The following is a 25490-nucleotide window of genomic DNA, read 5'->3' on the forward strand; positions in this document are numbered from 1 at the left end:
TATCATGTACTTTTATGGTTTAAAATGCTTAAACCAAATAAAAAACGTATTGATTGTTTGACAGCTTTACCGCTTTTTACAGCTCTAAATGATAATTAAAAAAATCTAAAGGGCAGTGTACATTAGTTCTTTACAAAATACATTAAATAATTTAGTTCCTGGTATTTAGTATGTCGTTTGTTTGCTGTGAAAGGCAGTGATGGCAACAGAAACCCGAGCCGCTACTCTATCTGAAAGGCTTATGCAGATAATCTGCTGCTTATGTGAAGTGGCCCCATGAGAAATCATTGGCAGCACAGATCAATGTAACACAATTGCAATTGTAAACAAACCTTTTGAAATTATCTCTTCCCCGGCACAGATTCCATGGACAGGGTGACCTTTCTTGGTAAATATCCCTTCATGGAAGCAGGTAGTGATTAGAAAATGCTTGTATCTCATTATCATAACAGACTTAATTTAGCCTAACTACTCCTGCTTGCACAGTCAAATGACTGTGGATGCCACTGATGTACTTTGAATATAGAGCCACCAGCTAGCGGGTAATGCTTCCAAAAGGAAAATAACAATTATATCCATAATAGCTAAAAGAAAACTTAATTCTACATAGCTTTTAAATAAAAGATACTTGCTTTAATTTCCTAAAGTCACATAAGAGAGTATCATAAATATAAATATGTACAAACTCATAGCCACTCTAATTTGAACAAAAAAAAAATAACAATGCTGTCATTTGCAAGTCTGAGCCCAGCACCTTCATGGATTTAAAACTTGTAAATATCCCATTTTTATGAAGACAATGGTGTATCACATTGTGTGTAAAGGAGGTACTTTTGTTGCAGCTTAGGATAAAGCAATTGCATACTGCCAACACATTGAAAAGATAACAACGGTGCACACCCTACTGATGGTCCAACAAAAAAGCCGATGTAAAGAGACCATAAATACAACAGTCAATTGGCTGGAATTGTTCATCGTGTAAAAGAAGGGTAAAAGAAAGGGTTGCTCTGCTATAAATAGACAAAGGTTCATAATTATTAAGGAATAAGGTAAACTCCACTATGACATGCATTCAAAAACATACACTGCATCCCTGCACATACGAGGACGGGTCACTGATTTTGATGGTGTGCGTATTATTTTAACTTAGAGAAGCAAGGAAAATATCTTAAGTACCTAAACACGCTAAGGGGACTAGTCCAGGTCAATGTGGTCTCAGGAATGTATATTAGTTGCGCTCACATGCACGCACACACTTTCACTCTACTTTCTCTCCCTTTCAGAAACACACTAGGTTCTCATAATGCACATTGCCTTGATTTCTGTCATCTTCTTGCACTCAAAGTCCCATACTCACCTTTCCGCTGAACCTTTGACCAGTATCTGAAATAGCTTCTGGTGCCATAAACGCTGGGGTTCCAGCAGTACTTGAAAGTAATGCATCATTCCCTTCAAACTGATTACTGACTCCAAAATCAGCAATTTTGATATGACCATCATCTCCTAAGAGAAGGTTAGAAGGTTTGATGTCACGGTGAATGATCTTCTGGTAATGTACTGTGAAAAGGAAACAAGATTTACAAGAATGAATACATCACTAGGAGGAAGACATCTAACATTTCCTGACTATATTTCTACAAGTTCTCTTGAGAGAGTGAGACAAGTTGCATGTACTACATTTATCCAGTCGAGCCTGCTGAATATGAGATGCAGCACAGAACAAAATGTGAAATGAAGGTCAACAAGTAATATTCTCACCTAGCATAAATGAAATTCACAATTTGACTTCAATCGTACTCCTATTACAAATAAGCTAGCCTGAAAAATACTGGGCCTGATTCGCAAACTGCATTTTGAAGTAGATATAGTAGTACTACAGCACTACTACTTAAGTACACCAAAATGCAATTCACCAACCTACAAAGGTAAATATTCACTTCCACCTTTCCTATCTTTTCTATGAGAAGATCCTCACTCATGAAAGTTTACTACATGTGGCCTGGCAGTGGCTAGAAAGAGGGGCATACTTACTACTAAATTGGAGAGGTTTTGGAAGGAGTAAGGAGGGGTTTAGGTAGGGTTCGGGACGGAATTAGGGAGGTACATGCACCCAGCCTCATAAGAGCTTGTCTACTGCTATTCACAAACTGCACTTCTAAAGTTACAACATCCAAAAATGACTAAAACAGTAGTAAATGTACCCCTACTCGTTATCATTTAAACCTGTTAAAAATATAAATAAATGTCATTTTATACTTTTAAAAAAGCTAAAAAGAATCTATTTTATATGACTTTGAGAAACATTTTGAATTATAAAATGAATGCACATTAGTTTGCAATAAAATATAATTAAATTACTTTTAATAATTCATTTCATACATCACTTTTAACTATTTTTTAAGACTTAATAAAAACTGTTATACTTTTACTTTAGGTGGGATTTTTTTAAATGTAATCCAGAAAAAGAATCTTTATTTAATTTATTCAAAATAATGACATTTTAACCCCTTCCCCACTCATGACGGAACCACTCCGTCATGAGCCACGGTCGCCGTGTGCTCATGACGGAGTGGTTCCGTCATGCTGCGGCCGTTGGCAGCCGCGCCGCCCACGCGGCGCTAATTCCCCGCCTGTGCGGGCGATTAGCGCAGTGGGCGGAGTCATGACGGAACCACTCCGTCATGAGCACAGCTCAACCGTGGCTCATGACGGAGTGGCTCCGTCATGAGCACCGCGCTGCCCCCAAACCCCCCCCAGCGCTGCGGCGGAATTCCCGCCGCAGCGAAAGGGTTAAAAGGCTCTCAAGGTATTTTTGTTCTACATCTAAAATAAAAATATATTAAGTTACATTACAAATTAACATACAATAGTATTTTTTCAAAGTTTAATAAACACTTTATTTTACTTTTACACATTTGTTCTATGTTTGAAATTATTATACAAAGAAATGCACATTAATATTTACCGTAAAATATTTTTACTATTTGTTTCCAAGTCTAATACAGTAATATATCTGGCCCGACTATGGAGTCTCCCAATGGTAAATGTAATTATTTTAAACATATTAAATTAAATGTAGATAAATTCCCAACTTAATTTCAAAAAAATGTTTTTCTTCATGTAGTGATAACTATTAAAAGTAATGTATTGAATTAAAAGTGATTTAATTATATTTTAATAAAAACTTAATGTTACCTTAATTTAAAACAAATTGTTGCATTAAATTTAAATTATTATAAAATTAAAATGAATATAAATGTAATACTATGTTTAACTATTTTAAATAACTTAAATTATTGAATTTAACAATATTTCCTGTGGGGTTTTAATTTAAGTCCCTACCTCTATTATTTTCAATGAGAGGGTGTTGCAGTACCTGTGAGTGGCGATGGGTGGTGCTGAACCTACTCCAGCTCTGAGCTGGAGTCTATTTGCTAATGTTGTGGGTCTTTTTTAGCAGCAGTAACTATAGAAGTGTAGTTTGTGAATAGCAGTGGGCTTATGTTATTGTAGGTGGGTTCATGTCCCTCCCTAACCCACTCCCTACACCTCCAACAACCCCTACTCACTCCTCCCATAACCCCTATCTATTTTGAAGTAAGAACGCCCCATTTTTTAACCACTTCCCCTAGCCCATCTCACATTTTCCTACTAAGGGCCTGATTACGATGCGGTAAGGAATGGCTCTGACCCTTGGGCATCGTAATCTGTTTGTAATAATTTCCAACCAACCCATTTTGACGGAGTCGGTCGGAAATTATTATAAACAGGAGCTCCGAATGGCTGACGACGGGCTCAGCGGTTCCGCCATTCGGGTTGATCCCTGCACCCGGTGGCAGGCACCTCAAGGTGCCTGCCACCGGGTGCAGGGATGGACTGCACCCCTGCTCTTTGCTATGAGAGCATGCATTCTGCCCGGAATGCATACTCTTATAGCAAAGTATAGGATTCTGACGAAACAGGATTCAGTTGCATCCTAATAGCTGGGCTCGAACTGTCAACAGGAGGTCATTCGGTTCCATTTCCAGAGCAATATCAGACGGACTCAGTTTCGTCCGACATCGCAATCAGGCCCTAAGTAGTAAACTTACATGTGCACGGATTTCCCCACAGAATAGATAGGAGAGGTGGGGAGTTAGACATGTAGGTTTGTGAATAGCATTTTGTATGTCTATTGTAGTACTACTAAACATACTACAACATGCAATTTGTGAATAGAAACTTTAAATGGGGAAGAGCTAAAAGTAGTAACGTTACTTACAAGTGTAAGTATAAACTTGCATGTGCATCCTACTCACAAGTGTAAATTTTGGGGAATAATCTGATAGTGCTACTTTTCCCAAGGCAAAGGACAGGCTACATCTGACATTATGGTGGACTCTTTGATAGGTTTACCTTCTCTACCAGCCCTTTACACTTACAATTTACATTTTGAGTAGTTGTAGCTATGTCTTTACATGCACAATGGACAACAGTGAAGTATCTGGTGACGTTTTTATTAACTAATGTTTTTTTTAATGGCTCGAACAGCAAAATGAATTAGTTTCAAAAATGTTAAATGCATAAAAATACCAACCTGAAGTACTATTTCATTAGTTTAAGATTTCAAGGTGGGATGACGAATGAAAAGTAGAAGTGGCAAAAACTTTCACACCAGCCTTACTAATTTCTGCCTCTCTCACTCTCTCTTTTTACCTTTCCTCGCTTTATTTCTCTCTCTCACTCTTCTAAAGCACCAGCGGTGCCTGCTGCAATTAAGTTGGGTTGAATGGAGAAAAAAGCAGAGGTGCCAGCAGAGGCCTCTGCCTTCACAAAACGGCCTCCAAAGGCCCCAAACTGAAAGGGAAATGCGAGATGGAAAAAATTGGCATGGGGAGCAAAAATGGATTTAGGTCCAGATCTCTGTACTCGATTGAATATTTGACATTGTGCAGCATTCTGTCCATCAATTGTTCTTTGAGCATTTGTCACCCCGAGTGGAACGGTATGCCCAGACGTGGGTCCCGTGCTTTCCATGCCACGGGAGTCAGGCTAGCCTGGCTGATGAGGGGGTGATGCCCTGAAACCGGTCCCAGGATGCTTGTTTATCCAGGCAGGACCTGGACTGGTAGTTTGGGCTGGACTGTTTCCATGGGGAACAGGGGCAAGACTGATTTGCATATGGCTGGGTCTGAACTGGAATGGCATGGGAAGCAAAAAAAACGACTGATTTAGGCCTAGATCTCTTTACTGGGGTGAATGTTTGACACTGTGCAGCATTCTGTCCATCAATTGTTCTTTTTTAATTTATCACCCCAAGTGCGACAGGTATGCCCAGACGTGGGTCCCGTGCTCTCCATGCCACTGGAGTCACCTTGCTGATGAGGGGTGATGCCCCGAACCCGGTCCCAGGATGCTTGTTTCCAGTCCAGGGAGGACCTGGCCTGGCAGTTCGGGCTGGACTGTTCCCATTGGGCGCAGGGTCAAGACTGATTTGCATATGGCTGGGTATAAACTAGAAAGGCATGGGGAGCAAAAAACGATGGATTTAGGCACAGATCTCTGTACTGGGGTGACATTGTGCAGCATTCTGTACATCAATTGTTCTTTTTCATTTGTCACCCCGAGTGGAACGGGTATGCCCAGACGTGGGTCCCGTGCTCTCCATGCCACTGGAGTCAAGCTAGCCTGGGTTATGAGGGGTGATGCTTACACTGAAATGCACGAGGGACTATTTTACATTTCAAAAGCACACTGAATCATCTCACATGGAACCTTCGATGCAACGCATGCAGAAAGCAAATTTTTTTACCTTCCACAGGAGCAGGCTTTTTTAAGTTTTGGTCAAGACTCAAAGTGCAAACTAGCTCTATTGGCATTGTAGCGTGTGCATTTTTAATTTTGCTCTATAAAAGGGTAAGTTCTTGCATTGCATTTTTGAATGCAGATGTACCTACTGCAGAACTTAATCCCCACTACTGCTGCTTTCAGAGGCGAAAATGGCTTCCACCTTAAAAAACCTCAAAAGCGCACTGAGCTTCAGAACAATCCATTAGCTTGTGTGACAGTCAATTAGACCCAGTAATCCTCAGGAAATTAGGTTGATGACATCTTTTTGAAATCACTGTATGTCCTGTGTTGGTGATTATTGGTTCAGGTGTGCATTTTAGTAACACATTTAACCAATAGGTTGTCTCGTTTTAAAGACAGGGCTGTAGACAGCATATGGGTCCAACAGGACAACTCCGCTATTATATATGGTAAAAGGCTTTTACATAATATGGTGGCATATTACCCCCTTTTCCAGTTCCTTGATATTATGCAACTCCCTTGTCCACCATGCAAGCTTCTGTCACATGAAATGCGCCTGTGTCCACGTATTTCTTTCCTGCCAGCTGGAGACCTGGGTGCTTACACTTGCAGACCGGATGTGAGAGTTAAACAATTCACATTTAAAAGCATTAGGCCCACTATTTTGTCATCTGGCTCGTCACTAATCTATGAAGCTGACTGTCATAGTTCTTAATTGAAATAGCGGAATTTTAACGCAAAGTGGGCTCCAGAGAGCTACAATACAATACAAACTAGTTCCCAAAGTGCACAGCTGCCTCCAAAGAGGCGTCCCTGAACTAGCGGCCCAGGTCAAATGAGAGCAGAGTTAGATTGCAGAGTTGAAGAGAAAGGATTTCTCATGCTTCAAAAGGAGCAACCCTCAGGCTCGTAGGGAGGGCATTCCAGAGACCAGCAGTAATGTAGGCGAATGATCTTCCACCTCTCCTTGCTTTCTGCTCCCGAGAAGTTTGAAGTAGCCTTTGGTGGTTGGATCTTTGGGAACGGGGTTGGGAATAGGCTTTGCTCTTCTTCTTAGATAGGCAAGTCCTCTAAGCTGCAAGGCTCTAAAGCTAAGGTTTTGGTCTTAATTTGGGCTCGCTTCCCCACAGGCAGCCAGTGAAGGTGACAGAGATGGGGCGTTATTGATTGAGGAACGGGAATTTTCAGGATCAATCTGGCTGCCGCGTTTTGTACAGTCTGCAGGCGATGCAATAAATTAGCAGGCAGACCCAAGTATAGGCTATTTGCATAGTCCAGTGTGGATGTCACTAAAGCGTGAACAATGGACTTATGTGTGTCCTTCGGGACAAGGCGAATCATTCTTCTTAAAGGTTGCCACCAATTGCTCATGTCAGGATAGTGCCTAGTACCGAAAAAGAGGACTTCAGTTTTATCAGAGTTAAGTCTGAGGAAATTGTTGCTCATTGAACCGCCAACAAATTTTAGGCCCACTTTGAAAGATATAAGAACCAACGTCTCTTTCTCTTGAAAAGATAGGTGCAATTGGGTACCGCTGTCATTAGAAATCACCCTAAGACCCCATGTTTCGGCTAGACTAGCTAGTGGCGCCAGATAAATGTCAAAAAGGGTCGGGGTTTAGGGCAGAGTCATGCAATACACCACATTCCAGTGATCTTGCCGAGGAGTAGAAAGGAGATAGCAGGACAGTGTGTGCTCCGTCCTTGAGGTAAGATTTAAACCATAGTCCGGCCTGGCTTGTATCCCCAAGTTCCTGATCCTGTTCAGAAGAGTCTCATGTTAGAACATGTCAAAAGCGGAAGACAGGTCCAGGAGCACCACCCCAGAAACCGAGTTTTGATCAAGGGTTTCTTTAATAAATTTGGAGACTTCCAGCAAAGCAGACTCAGTGCTATATTCAGCCCTAGTGCCGGATTGGAAGTCGTGTAAGAGGCAATTGGACTCTAAAAGATATGTCAGTTGCCTATTAACAAGCTTCTTTAACATTTTACCTCAGCCGGCAAAAGAGAGATCGGCCTATGGTTGCTCAAGATCTTAGGGTCATCAATTGGTTTTTTGAGTAGTAGAAGCAGGAGAGCCTGTTTCCAGCAGACACAAGGGGGGGAGTCAATAAAAGAATTTATCAACTTATTCAGGATGGGGTTTACCCTAGAAGAAATCTTTTTAAGAATAATAGGTGGGCACTGGTCCATGGGGATCCAGACGTTCACTTAGCCAGTTCTAATAGAGAGCCCTCCAGAGAATAGGACTAATAATTGCGAGGACTAGCACAAAAGGGCCATTTCCATCCATGCCAGGCACGGGTCCTGAGGTTTTGGGCACTTAGTCATAAATTGATCTAATCTAATCTGCTGGTGCCGATCCCGCTCACGCCGCTCCCTCCTCACCAGCGCTGACCTCTGCTTCACGCCGCTCTCCTCCTGCTGCTGCTGGCCACTCTCCTCGCCTCCTCTCCGCCGCCGCTGCCCCGGTCACTCGCCTTCCTGGTTTCCCGCCGCTGACCCCGCAGTCCCGCCTCTCCTCCCTGCCCATTGGCCACCCAGCCTCCCGCCTCCCAGCGGACCCTCCCTCCCGGCTCCTTACTTATGACGCCCCCCCAGCGACCGCGCAGCGGACGCGCGCAGCGGGAGCGCCGACTGAGCGCCGAAGGTGCGCCAAAGGTAAGCCCGTCTGCGCCCGTCCGCGCCTGGACCGTGCCCAGCGCCAGACCCCCTGGCCCCCGCGCCCGCCAGCCCCCCCGCAGAACCTACGACTTCGCTACGCTCATCGCACTCAAAACCGCCCGAGCCCCCGGATGCTACCGAGCGTCCCCGCGACGCACCCATGGACCCTTCGTCTGCCGATCCTGCAACTTCTCCTGCCTCCGAACAAGCACCACGCCCACCAAGACGGACAACAGCAACCACCTCAATTGCATCCTGATCAACACCCGCTCCATCCACAGACACGCCGTGGAACTCTGGAACCTCCTCGACACCGCATCTCCAGACGTCGCCTTCCTCACGGAAACCTGGATGAACGACTCCTCAGCCCCCGACATCGCCATAGCCATCCCGGACGGCTACAAGATCATCAGGAGGGATCGCAACAACCAGACCGGAGGGGGCATCGCCATCGCTCACTAAAGCACCATTCGCATCTCGACTGACTCCACCGACGCATTCAACACCGCCGAATACCTGCACTTCCAGATCCACACCGACCCCAAGACTACCCTCAGAGGCACCCTCATCTACAGACCCCCGGGACCATGCGCACAGTTCTGCGAAGACATCACGGACTTCATCAGCCCTCACGCCCTCCCCTCCACCGACTACATCCTCCTCGGGGACCTCAACTTCCACCTGGAGAACAACAACGACCGCAACACGACCACCCTGCTGGACAACCTCGCCAACCTCGGACTCCAGCAACTGGTCAACACCCCCCACCCACTACGCCGGCCACACGCTCGACCCCCTCTTCTCATCCAGCAAGCACGTCACCTTCAGCCACTGCACCGGACTCCACTGGACTGACCACAGCTGCGTCCACTTCAGCTTCAAGAAGAACACGGTCCACCACCACCCGAAGCAGGTTCCCCACAGAAACTGGAGCAAGTTCACCGTCGACCAGCTCACCACCTCCCTCAGCCAGAACCCACCGGTCAGGACAACGGACCCTAACACAGCAGCCCTCGACCTCACGCAATGGCTGACCTCCTGTGCCAACGACCTCGCCCCACTGAAGAACCCACTCACCAGGCCCAGAAGCAAGAAGGCCCCCTGGTTCACCGACGAACTCAAGGACTCCAAGAAGGCCTGCCGCACCCTCGAGAAGGCCTGGCTCCTCGACAAGACCACCGACAACATGACCGCCCTCAAACTCGCCACCCGCAGACATCACCAGCTCATCCGCACCACCAAGAAGAAATCTTTGAAGGAACGACTGGACAAGAACGCCCATGACAGCAAGGAGCTCTTCAACATCGTCAAGGAGTTCTCCAACCCCAGCACCGGCAACAACGACATCACTCCCTCGCAGGACCTCTGCGACTCCCTCGCCTCGTACTTCCACCGCAAGATCGCCGACATCCACAACAGTTTCGGCGCTCCACCCCCGCACCCATCGACCGAACCTACGCACCCCGCCGCTATCCTCCAGACATGGACCAAAGTGACCCTCGAAGACACGACGCGCATGATGAACACCATCCACTCCGGATCTCCGACCGACCCATGCCCCCACCATGTCTTCAACAAGGCCGCCTCTACCATCGCACCCCACCTCCGAGACATCATCAACGCCTCCTTCGACACAGCCACCTTCCCGGAGAGCTGGAAGCACGCCGAGCTCAGCGCACTACTGAAGAAACCAACTGCGGACCCGACCGACCTCAAGAACTTCCGCCCTATCTCGCTCCTTCCATTCCCTGCCAAAGTCATCGAGAATGTCGTCAACAAGCAGCTGCCCGCCTTCCTCGAGACGAACGGATCCCTCGACCCATCGCAATCCGGATTCAGAGCCAACCACAGCACCGAGACCGCCCTCATCGCAGCCACCGACCACATCCGAGCCCTGCTCGACAAAGGTGAAACAGCGGCACTCATCCTCCTTGACCTCTCCGCAGCATTTGACACTGTCTGCCACCGCACCCTAGTCCAACGCCTCAACGACACCGGCATCCAGGGGATTGCTCTGGAATGGATCATCTCATACCTCTCCGGCAGAACACAGAGAGTACGCCTCCCTCCGTTCCGCTCTGAGGCCACCGAAGTCATCTGCGGCGTCCCGCAAGGATCATCGCTCAGCCCCACTCTCTTCAACATCTACATGAAACCCCTCGCTGCCATCGCACGCCAACACAACCTCAACATCATTTCCTACGCCAATGACACCCAGCTGATTCTCTCCCTCACCAGAGACCCCGACACCGCCAAAGCCGACCTACACAAAGGGATGAAAGATGTCGCCGAATGGATGAACATCAGCCGCCTGAAGTTGAACACGGACAAGACAGAAGTCCTCATCCTGGGACGACTCCTGGTGGCCCCCGGCCCTGGGCACCGCCCCAAGCCAACGGACCACGCACGCAACTTGGGCGTCATCCTGGACTCCTCCCTATCGATGACCAGACAAGTCAACGCCGTCTCCTCATCTTGCTTCCACAACCTCCGCATGCTCCGCAAGATCTTCAGATGGATCCCGACCGAGACCAGGAAGACTGTCACCCAGGCCCTCGTCACCAGCAGACTAGACTACGGAAACACCCTCTACGCCGGTACAACAGCCAAACTTCAGAAAAGACTTCAGCGTATCCAAAACGCCTCCGCCCGTCTCATCCTGGACGCCCCCCGACTCAGCCACATCTCGAGCCACCTGAGAGACCTGCACTGGCTCCCTGTCAACAAGAGGATCACGTTCAGACTCCTCACCCACGCACACAAATCCCTCCACGACCTGGGCCCAAGGTACCTCAACGACCGCCTGACCTTCTACACGCCCACCCGACAGCTACGATCCGCGAACCTCGCCCTCGCCGTCGTCCCTCGCATCCAGAGAGCCACCGCCGGAGGAAGATCCTTCTCCTACCTGGCGGCTAAGACATGGAACTCCCTGCCCGTCCACCTGCGGCTGACCCAGGACCACCTCGCCTTCAGGAAACAGCTCAAGACCTGGCTGTTCGAGCAGTAGCAGACCCCCTCCCCCAAGCGCCTTGAGACCCTTCCGGGTGAGTAGTGCGCGATATAAATTCCATGATTGATTGATTGATTGAAAGATCAATGAAAGCTCTTCACAAAAATCAGCGGACACAATCGGTTATTCTGAAGGGCTTTCGGAGAGAGAAAGGAATCCTACATTTTGAAGAGCTACCGATGTTTGTTGGTAGCCTTCGAAACCGAAGAGAAAATATAATAGAATAGAATAATAGCTCTATGATAAGATTTCAGAGCTGCCTTACATCTGCATTTGGTCTCAGCATCGTAGGATTTCCTCCGAATCTAATTGCTAGTCGAGGTTCTTGTAGGGGTAAGAGCATCAAACTCAACTGCAAGTCAGGCATTACATTTTCAATATCCTGATCAAGGGTACCTGCCAACTCCAAAGGTGTATGTGAGAGTATTTCCTTTAGAGAAAATCCAGAAATGTTATGCCAAGATCTTGATGTTTCAAGAGTCCTGTTAATCTGATTACATACCCTGGGGAAGTGTGTATAAGCACTATGAATTTAGAACGTAGAAGCCATAGTTGGCCCAAAAGATCAGAAACTGGAGCTACCAATTCAATAGGGCCACCGGGGGGCAGGGGGTCTATAAAAAGCCGGCAAGTGTAAACACTGACTTAACGTGACTGAGAAAAAAAAGCCCTTGTATAGGACAAATATCCTATGGACAGAACAAGCAGAATTAGAACATTGGCTTAACTGTGCCAAAGACAGACAAATGTACAGACTGCTCACAGAATCTCCCATAGGAATATCCTACTCCTGCACGTGCAGTAAAACGTTTGATTTAAAGCTATTACAACATTCAAATATCTCATGGGTGGGTTTATTTTAGGAGTAAAGCCTGGATTTGATTTATAGTGAAAACAAGTAAAGTTAAAAGCGAATTGATAAAGAAACGTGCTTTATTCATTTTCACTGGCAATGAACACCCAAACCTTCATACTGCCACAGACATGATTTGAGCGAATAGCATTTCTCCAAAACCCCTCCAGGCCCGCTCCCCTTGCCCATTTTTCCCCAACTGTGCGCTTTTACCTTAATTCACCACTGACAACGTTCTTTGGTGCCTGTAAAGGTCGCAATTTATTCATCAACATAACTTTCTACATTTCAACCGTTCATGGTCATATCCACATTTATTGTCCATGTTATATATTTACATCAATTGTTCTTTAAACTTTTCTCTTGTACTATGGACCCAGCCTCTTCAATATCCTGGGAGGGAAGGGGTCCCTTCTTCTGGGCTTCCGATTCACGGGTCTAGGCTTCAGCTTTCTACCGATTTGTTGGAGGGTGTCCGTCTGGACCTGCCCGAGCTGTAAGTGCCGTCCCACTCGCCCTGTACCCCTTTCGTGGGCCCTCCCTTCTCCCAGGGGTCCCTACCGTGTGGCATCCCAATGACCTTACTTGAGCATCTACTCTAGATTTCCTGAGGCTGAGTCCTTGTCATCTTCTCCCTCGGTAACCCTGCCATGAGGCATCCCAAGGGTCCTGCGGGAGCATCACATCTACTCTTTCTATGGCGACACACCACCCCTTGGCTCCCTCAGTGCCCCTGCCGTGAAGCATCCCAAGGACACTGTGAGAGCCTTCCATCTACTTTCTAGAACATTTTCTCTTTTTACTAACTTTCTTGTGTTTGTTCCACCTCCCTTCTACCCTTGCAGCTGCGAAGCCCGTATCTTAGGTGTGGGTGGGTGGGATTCTTCTCTTTCCTTATTGTAAGGGGGAGTGTATGTGCTCGCTTGGGCCGTTGGACCCCTTTTATCCCCCCTCACTCTAACTAGCTCGTCCCCTGATTGGTGGTGTCGCCTCGTTTGAGGGTGGCCAATCCTGGCCCCCGCCGGCATTGCAAATGGGGGCAGGGGGAGGGCCTCCTGCCTCCGGACGGCGTTTTACCCGGGCCCCCATAGGGTCCGGCTTTGCCTGGCCAGGTTCCGAATCACAGTAAAACAGTTTTCAGTATACGGGAACTCAGGCCCTTGTTATGAGTTGCCCGGTTCAGCCCCCCTGCATCGCTCTTGGGACCAACACGTTTTTTGGTTTCTTCAGGCCAGGAATTATCGCGTCCACCGATGGCAGACCAGAACCTTGAGTCCAATACAGATCTTCAAGGGCGGCTGCAGCATTCAGCACCCCCTCACCCACATACAGGAGTATGTGAGGAGCAGCAAAAGCTGCTCCAGCTAAAGTAAAAATCCCTCTGCCCTCACGCCACCTCGCCCCCATGTGGCCAAGAAAATAAGCCCTGCACCATCTACCATCAGCTCCATTTACCATCTGTTCCAAGAGGGTGATAAATCTGTGCAGATTTCAGTCCATTATTTCTCCCAGCAAGGGTATATAAGGAACTGCAACCTATATTCCTGGGTCCATGTGTTATTCCTTATTTTGGGTGAGAGGAGTTGGCCTAACGGCTAGGGCGGTCGACCTCGAAACGGGGGATCCGTGTTCTAGTCTCGGCAATCGGGAGAGGATGTGGTCTGACTGCTAGACTGCCAACTTTGGTGCTGGAAACCAAGGTTCGAGCCAGGGCCGGACTGGGAACTGAAAGCAGCCCTGGCAAAATTTGCCAGACCAGCCCCCGTCCGGCGCGTAGCGCGCGAGCGCGGTGAGCGTGGACGACCGCTACTAGGGGGTTTTGGGGGGGTTCTTCCCCCAAGAAAATTTTGGAAAACAGACCAAAATGGTGAATTTTAAAGCACATTTTTCATTACATATTCAATTGTATCAACTTTCAAAGCACAGTAAATAGTAGATGATGACCTTAAAGAGCACCAGGTTACCCATTGTGGTCCCCGGACCCATGAAAACTTCTGGCATGCCTGAGTATTTGTGCATTTTTTAAGGCCTCTACATGTTGGTGCATGCAGATAGAAACAATGCAGAGCTGCTGTGCAGTTGCGGTTGACATGCATGATTCGCTAATATTTAAATAAAAATATTACGAGGACTGCATGTCAGAGATTGTGAAATATCTTGCTGTGCGTGGCAGAAGTTGTGCTCAAGTTGTAACTACGAGGCGCACGTTCCGAAAATTTCAATTGGAAACAGAAATAAAAATGTGCAAGTATGTGTACAAAAAAGCGACCACAGCAGAAAAAACACCAATGCCACATGCTTTTGGGCTGTATATTGCTTTCAGTGGCATCAGTGAACACAAAAACAAAACCTTTAGATTAATTGTTCAGACAGTCCCTTTATAGCAGGCCGGAGAGCCTTGGGTTCATTAGCTCTCAATACTTCTTCACTCTCTGACCACACTTCCACCCAGGAGGAATCGCGTTAGCACTCAGAGGCTGCAGAACATTGATCCCCTCTAGAGATCTGAAGGATCCGCCAGTCATCTTGAAAAAGGAGGACTGTCTCCCACATGAGGGAAGCTTATGTCTGGAGAAACTTTAAAGGGTGGTTTGTCATTCTCTTTCCTTGGAGGGATACTATGAAACACAGTACCATCAAATTCCTCATAAGAGGAATTATTTATTTTCACTGGGATTAGATGCGAAGGTGATATGTGTAGAACCACAGCACCCACCTTTAGAAAGGTTTTCACCTTATCCTAATATTTTTTGCCCGAAGGAAATATGTTCTGATGTCAATCGTGAAGACTATTTTGATTTAGAAGCTTTCCTCTTTAATTTCATCAGGGGTGTGGCGGAGTAGTTTCATGTGTCCTGCGGTAGCAAAGCACCTCTGCTGCGTACCCCAATACTGATTGCCTAATACTGTAAACAAGGGCACAAGCTTGCACACCATTGTACAGTATTTGCCAAAGACTTGGGCTCTAGGTGCAGGGTCATTTTCAGGACAGTTGGAGCACAGTTTTGAGAAAGGAGCAATCGTCTATAGTATTGCTCAGGTTCAGTTAGACATGAATAGGCCATCCGATAACATTAAACCAGAACTTGGGGTGGGGAGGGGTTGTACGATATTTACTAACAAGAGGATGCTCCCAGAGGTTTCGCTCCGAATCATGAAGTAGAAAGCCCTGGAACATGTGGAAGCTACCATCTTAAAGAGCCAGACGTGTTTATGGCTATGTGACTGTCCCTAGTATAGTCTTCTTACATTGCAAGTTCTTGGAAGATGCAAATCAACAACAGAAATACCATTTAAAGAGTACTCTTTTGAAGCCTGAAGAATAACAAAAGAAAAAATTAGTTCCACTCAAAGCAAGGGATCACTGGAGAAGCCTATCACTATGTACTGATCGATCGATGGAGAAAGTGGTGCAGTGGCGGGTGACATGACTAGGACGCAAAGCTCAATTGTCAAAGGGGATTTGGACTTTGAGGGCACATTTTTTTTTTTCAAGTTAACAGTGTTCATTATGGGGACTCTTTTTTCAAGCCCAGTCTGTTATTGCTGCTTATGACCACACAACTTTGAGCTTCTCTGTTATTGTTTTGTCTACATATGACTCTAAGTGAATCACTAGTCCAGTTCTTTACATTACTCTTCAAATTAAAGCACCACACAGCCCTTTTACAATGTTACTATCATCCACACTGTGCACATGCACATAGGTATGAGACCTATTTCCAATCACAGAATGTCCCAAATATGCTTAAAAGTGGAAGCACAAGCCATTTGTCTGTGATCCATGGAGATTCTGTTATCAGCACTTCTCCCTTTTTACACAAGAGCAGTTCAAACATGAATGGGAGAAATATCCTAGTTTGCAAAAGTTCTCTATATAATTATGACTCTGCCATATTTGCCACATAATACAACATCTGCTACATTATCTGCCAATTTTAACTAATAAATTGTTTTTAGCTCAAACGGATCAAAAGTTACTAAAAAATGTGACTTGTTTTGCTGCGAAGTGGACGGCCCTTTGCAAAGGTTGACTGATCACCTTTCTCACTGCTGTAGTTGTATGTTACACTGGTACTAATAAGGCAAAATCTTTCCAGAGATTGATAGCATGTGTAAAAATGTCAAAATAATAAAAAGTGTCAGAAAATATACTGCATTACGTTGCAGCCTTTTTTTGCTGCATAATGTAGTCAACACTGCGGTATAATTTTGTCTTCTTTTGCTGCATAATTCCAGTGGCCCCGAAGCAGGCAGCACATCTTAAAAGTGCTTGAGCATGAAGCAGAGAAATGTAAAGTTTGTGAACTTAGTTTAGCGTGCGTGCAAATCCTGTATTGCCAATCACTGGTGAGTTCCAGCTACTACTGCTGAAACAAGGCCAATAGCGATACCAATGGGTGAGGCAGACTGGCCTCAAGGGCAGGGCCGGCTTTAGCGCTGGTGGTGCCGTGTGCAACAGTGTTTGTTGGTGCCCCCCAATGACGACCTCCACCACAGAGTCCCTCAATTCCAGCCTTTAACAGTGCCCCTCAAGTCTCCATAACCACTCTCTCTCTCAGATGCATTTAATTTGATTTACAGCGCCACTCAATCCAGTGTAGGGTTTCAGAGCACTTTACATCACACAGACTACACAGAGACCATCAATTATATATGTGTAAATCACTGTATAGGAAATGTTACATATGACAAAGGACTAAAAGGTGTAGAAGTCACATGCCAACCATACTAGTGGGCAGTATAGTTTAATAGTGATTGGTCTGGACAAACACAAACTCAGAATTTAAAATGTAATACCATGGTTGGGGGCTCTCTTTAATAATCAGAATTGATTTCTATCCAAATGAACACTTTTTGCAACATTAGGATAATCAAAGACTGGGGAAAAAAGATAATGCTCTAATTTGTACCTTGCAGTTTGCATGCAGCTCTTAGATGACAATAGCTCACTATTCTATATTAGGATTTTAACTTCTAAACTACAAGCAACCAAAGATCTGTCTTTAAAAATCAGTAACCCACTGACCTATTTACATTATTTGCACTTTGTGATCTACATAGTACATGTTCTTTGCATCAGGCACATTAACTTTCTGCGCAACCTTTCAATGAATCAAAACTTCCACTAGACAAAACTCTGATCTCTCTCTAGGAAGAAGATTAATCAACGTAGTTATCACAACATTTCTATTGTTGCCAAAAATGGCTGGAGGCCAGGAGGTAGGCAGCAAGCACTTTTAAAACCATAATATACTTGCCACCCAAAGTCAGCACCCGGTGCAAAACACCGGTCGCACCACCCTAGAGCTGGCACTTCTCAAGGGTCCTGTGACCTCAGTGACAGAGTGACTGTTGCTCTAGGGTGTGCTACTTTATAAGCCTGTCCGCAAGACTAGAGGTGAACTTCAGTATGGATTGTGGTGGACAGGCCTTCAAGGTTAATCCACACTTGCCCCCACTAGGGTAAACTTGCTGGTGCTAAGACACCGGGGCTTCTATGGCCTTGTGGGGCCTTCTTAGGCCTAGCATGGGAATGTGCTCCCTCAGGAGAGTGGTCTGGGAGACTGGTCATGAAGGCTGAACCTGGTTCCTCAGTTCTAAATCCACAAGCTCTGACCATAGTGCCACATCCTCTCCCCACTGAGAGAAACTCGTACTGCTTTCAGCTACAACCTAATTGTGCCCTGCTATAAATACCTGGATGTGACTCAGTTCAAATTACGCACTAGACAAGAGCAATATATGCTGCCTAAAAAAAGTAACACCATCCAGAAAAAAGCAAACACCCATAGGGAATGCAAGATTAAGTAAAGCAGTAAAGCATGTAAAATGGAAGCAGGAGCAACATGGATAACTTAAAGCATTTACACTCACTATTCAGAAATCAGTGTGTGCTTGTGCCTGAAAAGTTAAGGACATGACTACAGGGCTCGGAAGGGACCTGCTTCAATGTCCATTGCTTATAGCCTTACAAAACGCAAGCAGTGTGGTTTAAAAAGACCACATCCATGACCACCGAGCCGCAGTACGCATTTTGTTTTCAAATCCACCCATCAATCCGGCATTGCAGTATCTCCAGGAGTCTTGCACTTCCTCATTCAGGGAAAACAATGCTGTTTAAAGAAAAGATAAAACAAAAGCAGCACTTCACTGGCAAACTCTGTATAGTGGCGCTAATGTGTTTGGGTGTGAATAAAATCAATCCGGCTGCTTTGTGAATACTGTCTCGCTTTATTTAGTTATTTATTTATGTTTCATAGTTGAACCTTTTATTTCTCTCACTCCTGAGTCTGTACTTTGGAATAGAATAAAGTCAGAAAAAGACAACATTTAAACGAAAGGAGGAAAGAGGGGGTGAGAAGTAGGCCAGCCCAGCCACCGCCTCGCTCGCTGCTACTACTGACACACAACAAACAAAAGTCACTGCTCTGCTGAACCGGCCAGGGCCTAGGCCCTTCTTGCCCCTTCCTTAGGCCCCGGCCCTTTTGCTTCTGGCCCCGGCCCATTTGCGATGCCAGCCCGTCTCAGCCAGTTACAAAGTTTGTCATGTCTCTCCCGAGAGGAGAGAGTGTCATAGTTATAGAACCCAAAGACTTGAGCTACAATCCCACCATCGCCACATGGCTTACATTTTGGGCATCATTTCTGCAAAAATGGGAGTGGTTACACACACTGTGCAGTATTGGAACCGAACGTATGACAACTCTCAAGGCTGCAGAGCGTATGCCACGTGATACTCCACTTTCATCAGTACCCACAGACAGTGGGATTTACCGCGGCATCAGGCTAGTGAGAGATTTCAAAGCCCAACACCGACCCCCCCTGCCCAGCACTAAGCTAGGACACCGATGCATCCACTCCGGAGATTGCGACCGCCTGATCACTGGCTCGAGTCCCAGCGCCTGCGCCCACCCTTAGGACCGTGTACCATTGAGTAGCCTACAATAAACATCTGTTACTCAGCGCCAGAATGCCCGCAGGGGGGAGCATACACTTGCAGGTGGGTGCTGTTTAGCAGGGCAGGTGCTGGTCCGGGTTCTGAGATTCTTTCCAAGTCCCTGTGTGCCGGCATCGGCCCAAGGCGCTTTCTGAGGCACTAACTTGTGTGATCTCCCAGTTTATCCATTGACCCACCCACCTCTGTCCCTCCACGCTTCCTTTCAGACGCAGAAGGCGCCTAGATGTGAACCCAGTTGCACGGCGCACTGTACGTACACCCATGGTGGGAGCTGTCACGGCCCCAGACAGCGCCACCACTGCCACCAGTCACCCATAAATAAGATCTGGCCAGGAACAAATAACACTCACCTGCAGACTGGGTGAATTAAATCACGGGGTGCCGTTCTCTTTTCCTATTGCTGACTGTCTCCCTCTAGCCTCTGAATGCCTGCCTCGACCTCGCCTCAGAGCCACGTTACGTCACGTCACGTCACTTCACGTCACCGGACCATGATGATGCTGTAGACGTGCGCAGCGTGACAGGTCAGGTGGTGTGTGGGGTGGGGGTTTAATAAAATTATAATGAGTAGGGCGGCGGGTGGCGGCTGATCATAATAGCCTAGTAGCCTGCCTGCACACGCGTCGGAGAATCCTTGTCCTGCTCACACCAGGCCTCAGTGAGACAGGCAACTGTAAGCACTGTGTTCTGTTGTCCAAATCGGCCCCAACAACAGAACCGGCCCCCTGTCACAAAATCGGCCCCCACCCCATCCAGCCTACCGGGGGATTGCCCGGTGCCCGGAATCACCAGTCCGGGCCTGGTTCGAGCCTCGGTGTCGCGTTCACATCCTGTGATTCTGGGCAAATCACTTAATCTCCCCATGCCTAACAAAAAAAAAAGAATGTGTCCTCGTGTAACGCAACTGGTGCTATGTAAAGCGATCTGATACCCGATGCCTCGTCAAGTTCGCGCTATATAAAACTCCGTTAAAAAAAAGAACTCACAGGGAGCTCCTAGCAGAATCATTCATTTCGGCCCAATATTTCCCTACGGGGCTAACGGGGATGTTTTATTGACTGGGTCTCAGTGTCCCAAACTGATGACATGGAGCTGTCCTTTGCTACTGAAACGGTGTGACTGCTGTGGTCACAGAACGTGTAGAAGACGCCAGCAGTCCTGTGCAGGAGGCCAGGAGAACCTGCTCAGGGCTCACTTTCTAAACAACTGCTCCTTCAAAGAAGCTTGGTGTGGAAATGAAATGCATATGATAACAGCACTAAACAATCTTAACTTCTGTCATTAGAGAGAGCATTACACTTAAACCCATCGTCCTTCCAAGAGGCAACCTACACTTCTTCTACACGGGGTGGCGGCAGGAGTGATTCTATTGAGATTGTAATCAAGCTTGTAAGCTTGTAAACAGCAACAATCTAAGCTTACACCTATGGCCTCGTGCTCAAAAGTGGCTGCTTGGATTTTGCTACAATAAGCATCTACTCTGCGACGCGACGTTGCACACGGAGCTCACATGGCAAAAGGCAGTTTACAAAAGTCCCCATTCGATGCTCAGCTCCCTGTGGGGCAGGTGGGTACTTTACAATTACTGCAAACATACATATAAAGTGGTAAACCGCCATTCCTCATTAACAGTAAAGAAGTGGAAATCTATCTACGAATCCTTGCATCCTGTTGAGAATGCTCGAATGGAGGGCTCCATGCATCAGCAGACCTGCATCCCAGCATCAAAATAGCTGTGTGCTTCATTGTGACACAATGCCGCACCCTGTGGCAGACGCAGTGACGTAACAATAGCCCCCGCGGTGCAGAGGAAGGGGGCACCCAAGCTCCAGGAAGTCCACCTCCGGCACGGGCTAAGGGGCCCCTGGCGTGAGAACTCCTGACTGGGTCCAGAGCGTGGGGGCCACCGTCCATTTACTTTGCAGGGGGGCCCCGTCAAGTTTCATTATGTCATTGGACAGACTGGGTTTTTGGCCAAGTTAAATATGCAGAGGTCCATGGTAGGGGCCATCTCCTTGAGGTCATTGGGACCGCTGTCTGCTCGCCCTAACGTCCACTGCCTGCATACATAAAGTGTACGATAGCACATTTTGATAACTTACACTTTGCAAAATGTCATCGCCTTTCCTTGGTATGCACTAACCATTCAATTCTTTGAAACTGCAAAAAAAGTCAAACAGCATCTGTGCATGCACTTGCGAATTGCAAGGGATGGGGGATGCCCCTATGATTTCCCTCTGCCTTGTGATCTGCATTGGAGGAAGGATGTCGCTTTACCTCTCCTTTTCTCATGCAATTCCCAAGGGGTCGCAAAGTAAGTTTGCATCAGTCATTTTATGAACCAACAAGCACTTTTGCGACTTCAAACTTTGCATTCACAAAGTCCATGCATGGACTGTATGTCCAAGGTGTTTTGAGAATCGGGTACCCTGCAAAGCTCTATTCACCATACTTTTCTCAGATAACTCTGAAATTCAATGGCATACTCTTCTGAATTCTGAGATTCCATGGGGTCAGAAAACACTGCAAAAACAAGTGTGCAGGTCAAAAAAATATAGGTTTACCCATATCAGCTCTAACAACTATGTCTACTAACTAAACCATTTTAAAACAATACCCTACGCATACGCTGTTCAGTTTTCCTACGGGTTTACATATGTAAAGGAGGTTCTACCAAAGCATCTTAAAGAAACAAAACTAAGGACAATATAGACTGGTAAGTAAAACTAACCTCTGGAGGGGCAAGAAATGCTAGCAGAGCAAATACATAGTATGGAAATCATAACTTTGCGTGGATTAGACCTAGGTCGAAAATATGAAGCTTGAGAGGGTCTTACTTGGTCTGATATGATGTGGAAAAGTGGGAAACTGACCTGATGAAGAATGCAGACGCAAATTTACAAAAGTGAACAGACGATTCCTACACGGGGTCATAATAGGTTGTCTTCTTTAATTTCACTGAAAAATATGAATCCTGCACTAACAACTACCAATTGTGTAAAATATCACAGATTTGATGGTTTATTGTAAATGTGCCTAGTTAGGGCTTTAGACTCAGCTCCTCATGCACTTGAAGAGTCTTTCTAATGAACAGCTGCAAGATTCATTCCTCAACAAAGGCTTCTGAGCTATCTATAATCCGATAGTTAATTATGGGAAAATTGCCGCCACGTCTGCCAAATTGCTGCAGAAGGATCCAAAGTGCCTCTATTATGGAAATCGTCCTTAACCTGCTTCATTATTCCGAAGACACTGTTCTTGTGCTATGTTCATATAGCCCAACTAGGGTTAAATATGTCTATTAACATATGTTTCTGGAAGGTTAACATTAAGTGCCTGATCTCTACAACAGGCTTCTCCAACTAGTAGCTCGTGAGCTACTGGTAGCTCTCCAGCTACCTGTGAGTAGCTCTCCTGTGTGCATCCCAGCTTACTAAATTAGAACTTTTTGCTTGGTTGAAATATTATGTATACCAAAATTGAGAGAGTGTATTTTTAGACAAAGAATGTTTGTATTTTCAGAACTCATAGATTATGGTTTGATGAAACATGGCTAAATGTCCAAAATATATTTAAAGGTGATATTTGCATGATAAATCATGTGGCATTGTGAAGGCTTCCACCTAATATTATTACAGTGGGGTCTAATGCAGAGCAGCTATGGGTTTTACATATTACCTATGTAGAAGCATTCCGCATAGACAAAGCCTTTTTACATTACTGCTGGCAACCCTGCCTGATGCACTGAGGGGATCACTGCTGGCAATCTTGCATATGGTGGCCAAGAGGAAGAGGTGTGGCGCCGCGAAAAGGGTGACTGATTCCGGAATCTGGGGATCACGGTTCGATACCCGGTGCCGGTGGCAGATTAGCCCAGCACCATGTGACTCTGGGCAATAGCTTGCTTATTCTTCCCGACGGCCCCCAGCGCCTAGAGATCCTTACGGTTGATTGTTTGCGCTTTACAAATGTGGATATTATTATTATTACTAATGTAATCGTGTAAAATGGGGTCACTAATATGCCACTAATAACAATTGCGGCTCAAGGGGATTTTAATTACACATAGCTCTGATTACAAAAATGGTTGGAGACCCCTGCTCTACAAGATCAACATACTGCACCAGTTAGCTCCCCAGGGTAGACACAGAAGAGATTTACAAACTGCCTTCATCCAAAGTCTTCCCTTAAGAAAGACAAATCCCTGTTTTCCCTGTACAGTGCCTGTTAGCTGCAAGTACCTTGTCAACAACAGGAGGTCTTACATTATGCCCATTTCTGTTTTTTTACCATGAATCGTTTGTTCTTATCACTTAATAGTCTACTCCAATTGATAGAGTTATGTTAAAATATGATTGAACACAGATACTTTAAATAAAAAACATTTTAAAGACATAGTCTCCTTTCATGGTTAGCTCTAGGCTATGTACTTCATCGCCCATTTCCCATCACACATAAGGACTGAGCTAGCCTTTCCTCTTGCATGGAGTCTCCATCAATTCATTTTTTAAATATAGGACTACTTACTGTAGTTAAAACACATTTCAAAAGCAACCTATCAGCATCTATCATTACAGTAAGAGACATCACTGGTTTGCTGCCAAAACCATCTTTCAGTGATGAAGCCACATTACATTACTTGAGTTTCTAGCATCCATCTCTACAGGAAGGGATCTAACTGGTCTTCTGCCAAAACCACCATTCAAGGAAGAAGTCAGAGATGCAGATCTCCCTCCTCAGCATCAATATCTACAGAAAGCGACATCGCCTCTATGCAAGGTAACATCACTGAGCGGCTAGAGGATCACATTTTTCAGAATCCATCCGTGCAGGAGGTCACACTGCTGCAGTTACGAGAATTCGTCATTGCAGGAGGAGACATCACTGCACCACCCAGCATCCATGTCAATAGGAAGTGACATTACAAGTTTTTCATCTGGTACTTCTTTGCTCCTCCCCTGCTTCAGTCGACTCCTCAGGATGTCCTGCTACCACGCATCCCAAGCTAAACACATACACAGACAAAGGGGTCACCTGTTCAGCAGACTCAGTCATGGGTGTCACTTGTTTGGTTGAGGAAGGGCATGTAACCAAAGCAAATACAGACGAGATAAGACCTCTTTATATGCATCGAGAAGCACTTTATGCTACCAATCCTCCCAATCATACCCAGGTCTAGATCACACTAACACTCACTTTGCATACTGCCAACACATGGATTCAACCTCATTGAGATCCCACTGAATACCACAGACCTGCAAACTATGGAATACACACTTCAACTCATGCTCATTAGCGCACGCTCAGCAGTATTCCACTCTTTAGACACTGCAGACCTCACCACTTTCCACAACCTTGATGAACTCTTCATCTCAGAATAAGGGCTCACCCTCAAATCCTCGCACAGGCTACAATATCAAGAGCGCTGATCACACACATAAAAAAAAGGAAGCATGGCAGTCATAAGTAATCCTGGTCCTAGACCTTAGGCAAGCAAGTGATGCTCAACACCATGGAGCTCCTTACACACCACTCCCCACTCTCCAGAACTTAGTCCATCGCCTTTCACTTTAACTTAAACAGAATAAGGGCTTCAACATGCCAACACCACCCTCATCAGTGACTTCAATTTCCCAAATACGACAGCTCTGAAAAAGCAAGATTCACCCTCTTTAACCTCATCAAAAAACTCAACAAGGTGCAGCATGTCACCTAACTAAAACACTCCAAAGGCCATATACTCAACTTTGTCTTTTCAACACCACCAACCATCCAATGCAATCCTTACATATCCTTGGACTTGACTGCCTCCTTTGCCATTTCCATCAACAGCAAACCTTTGGATCTACCTAGGACTTCTCCATTTACATCCTAAAGCTTAAACTCATGTCTTGCCCTGCTACCTTCACATCCATTCTAAACTACAAGAATAAATTTTTGGAAAACCAAGTGAACACCCACACTACAGCTGAAACAAACAAGGGCAAACTGAATCCTTAAAGCACCCTGGTCCTTCAAAGTCTTTGTTAACAATTTAATTAAATTAAAAGTTATTTATTAAGAGCATGGCTGCCCAACGGACTGCCCAGCGCTGAAGGTCTAGCAGGCTTAATACAACGATGTTAGGCAAACATTTAGGTCTTGAATTGTTTCCTGAAGCTGAGTATGTTATCACTCAGCCTAAGAGGAAGGGTTGAGGCTTTTCACAGT

The 25490-nt window shown here is 46.0% G+C and overlaps 1 protein-coding gene across 3 annotated transcripts in view; it reads right to left on the reverse strand.

The window, feature by feature from the left end:
• Positions 1–25490, reverse strand: part of CAMKK1 (calcium/calmodulin dependent protein kinase kinase 1) — a 1170789-nt gene that overhangs the window by 333848 nt on the left and 811451 nt on the right. For all 3 annotated transcript variants that reach the window (XM_085649569.1, XM_085649570.1, XM_085649571.1), the window contains one exon: positions 1358–1557. In XM_085649569.1, coding sequence (XP_085505695.1) covers positions 1358–1557 — 200 coding nt within the window. The remainder of the gene's footprint in view (positions 1–1357; positions 1558–25490) is intronic.

The sequence above is a fragment of the Triturus cristatus genome, chromosome 3_2 (assembly GCF_964204655.1).
Source record: "Triturus cristatus chromosome 3_2, aTriCri1.1, whole genome shotgun sequence".
Classification (NCBI taxonomy): domain Eukaryota; kingdom Metazoa; phylum Chordata; class Amphibia; order Caudata; family Salamandridae; genus Triturus; species Triturus cristatus.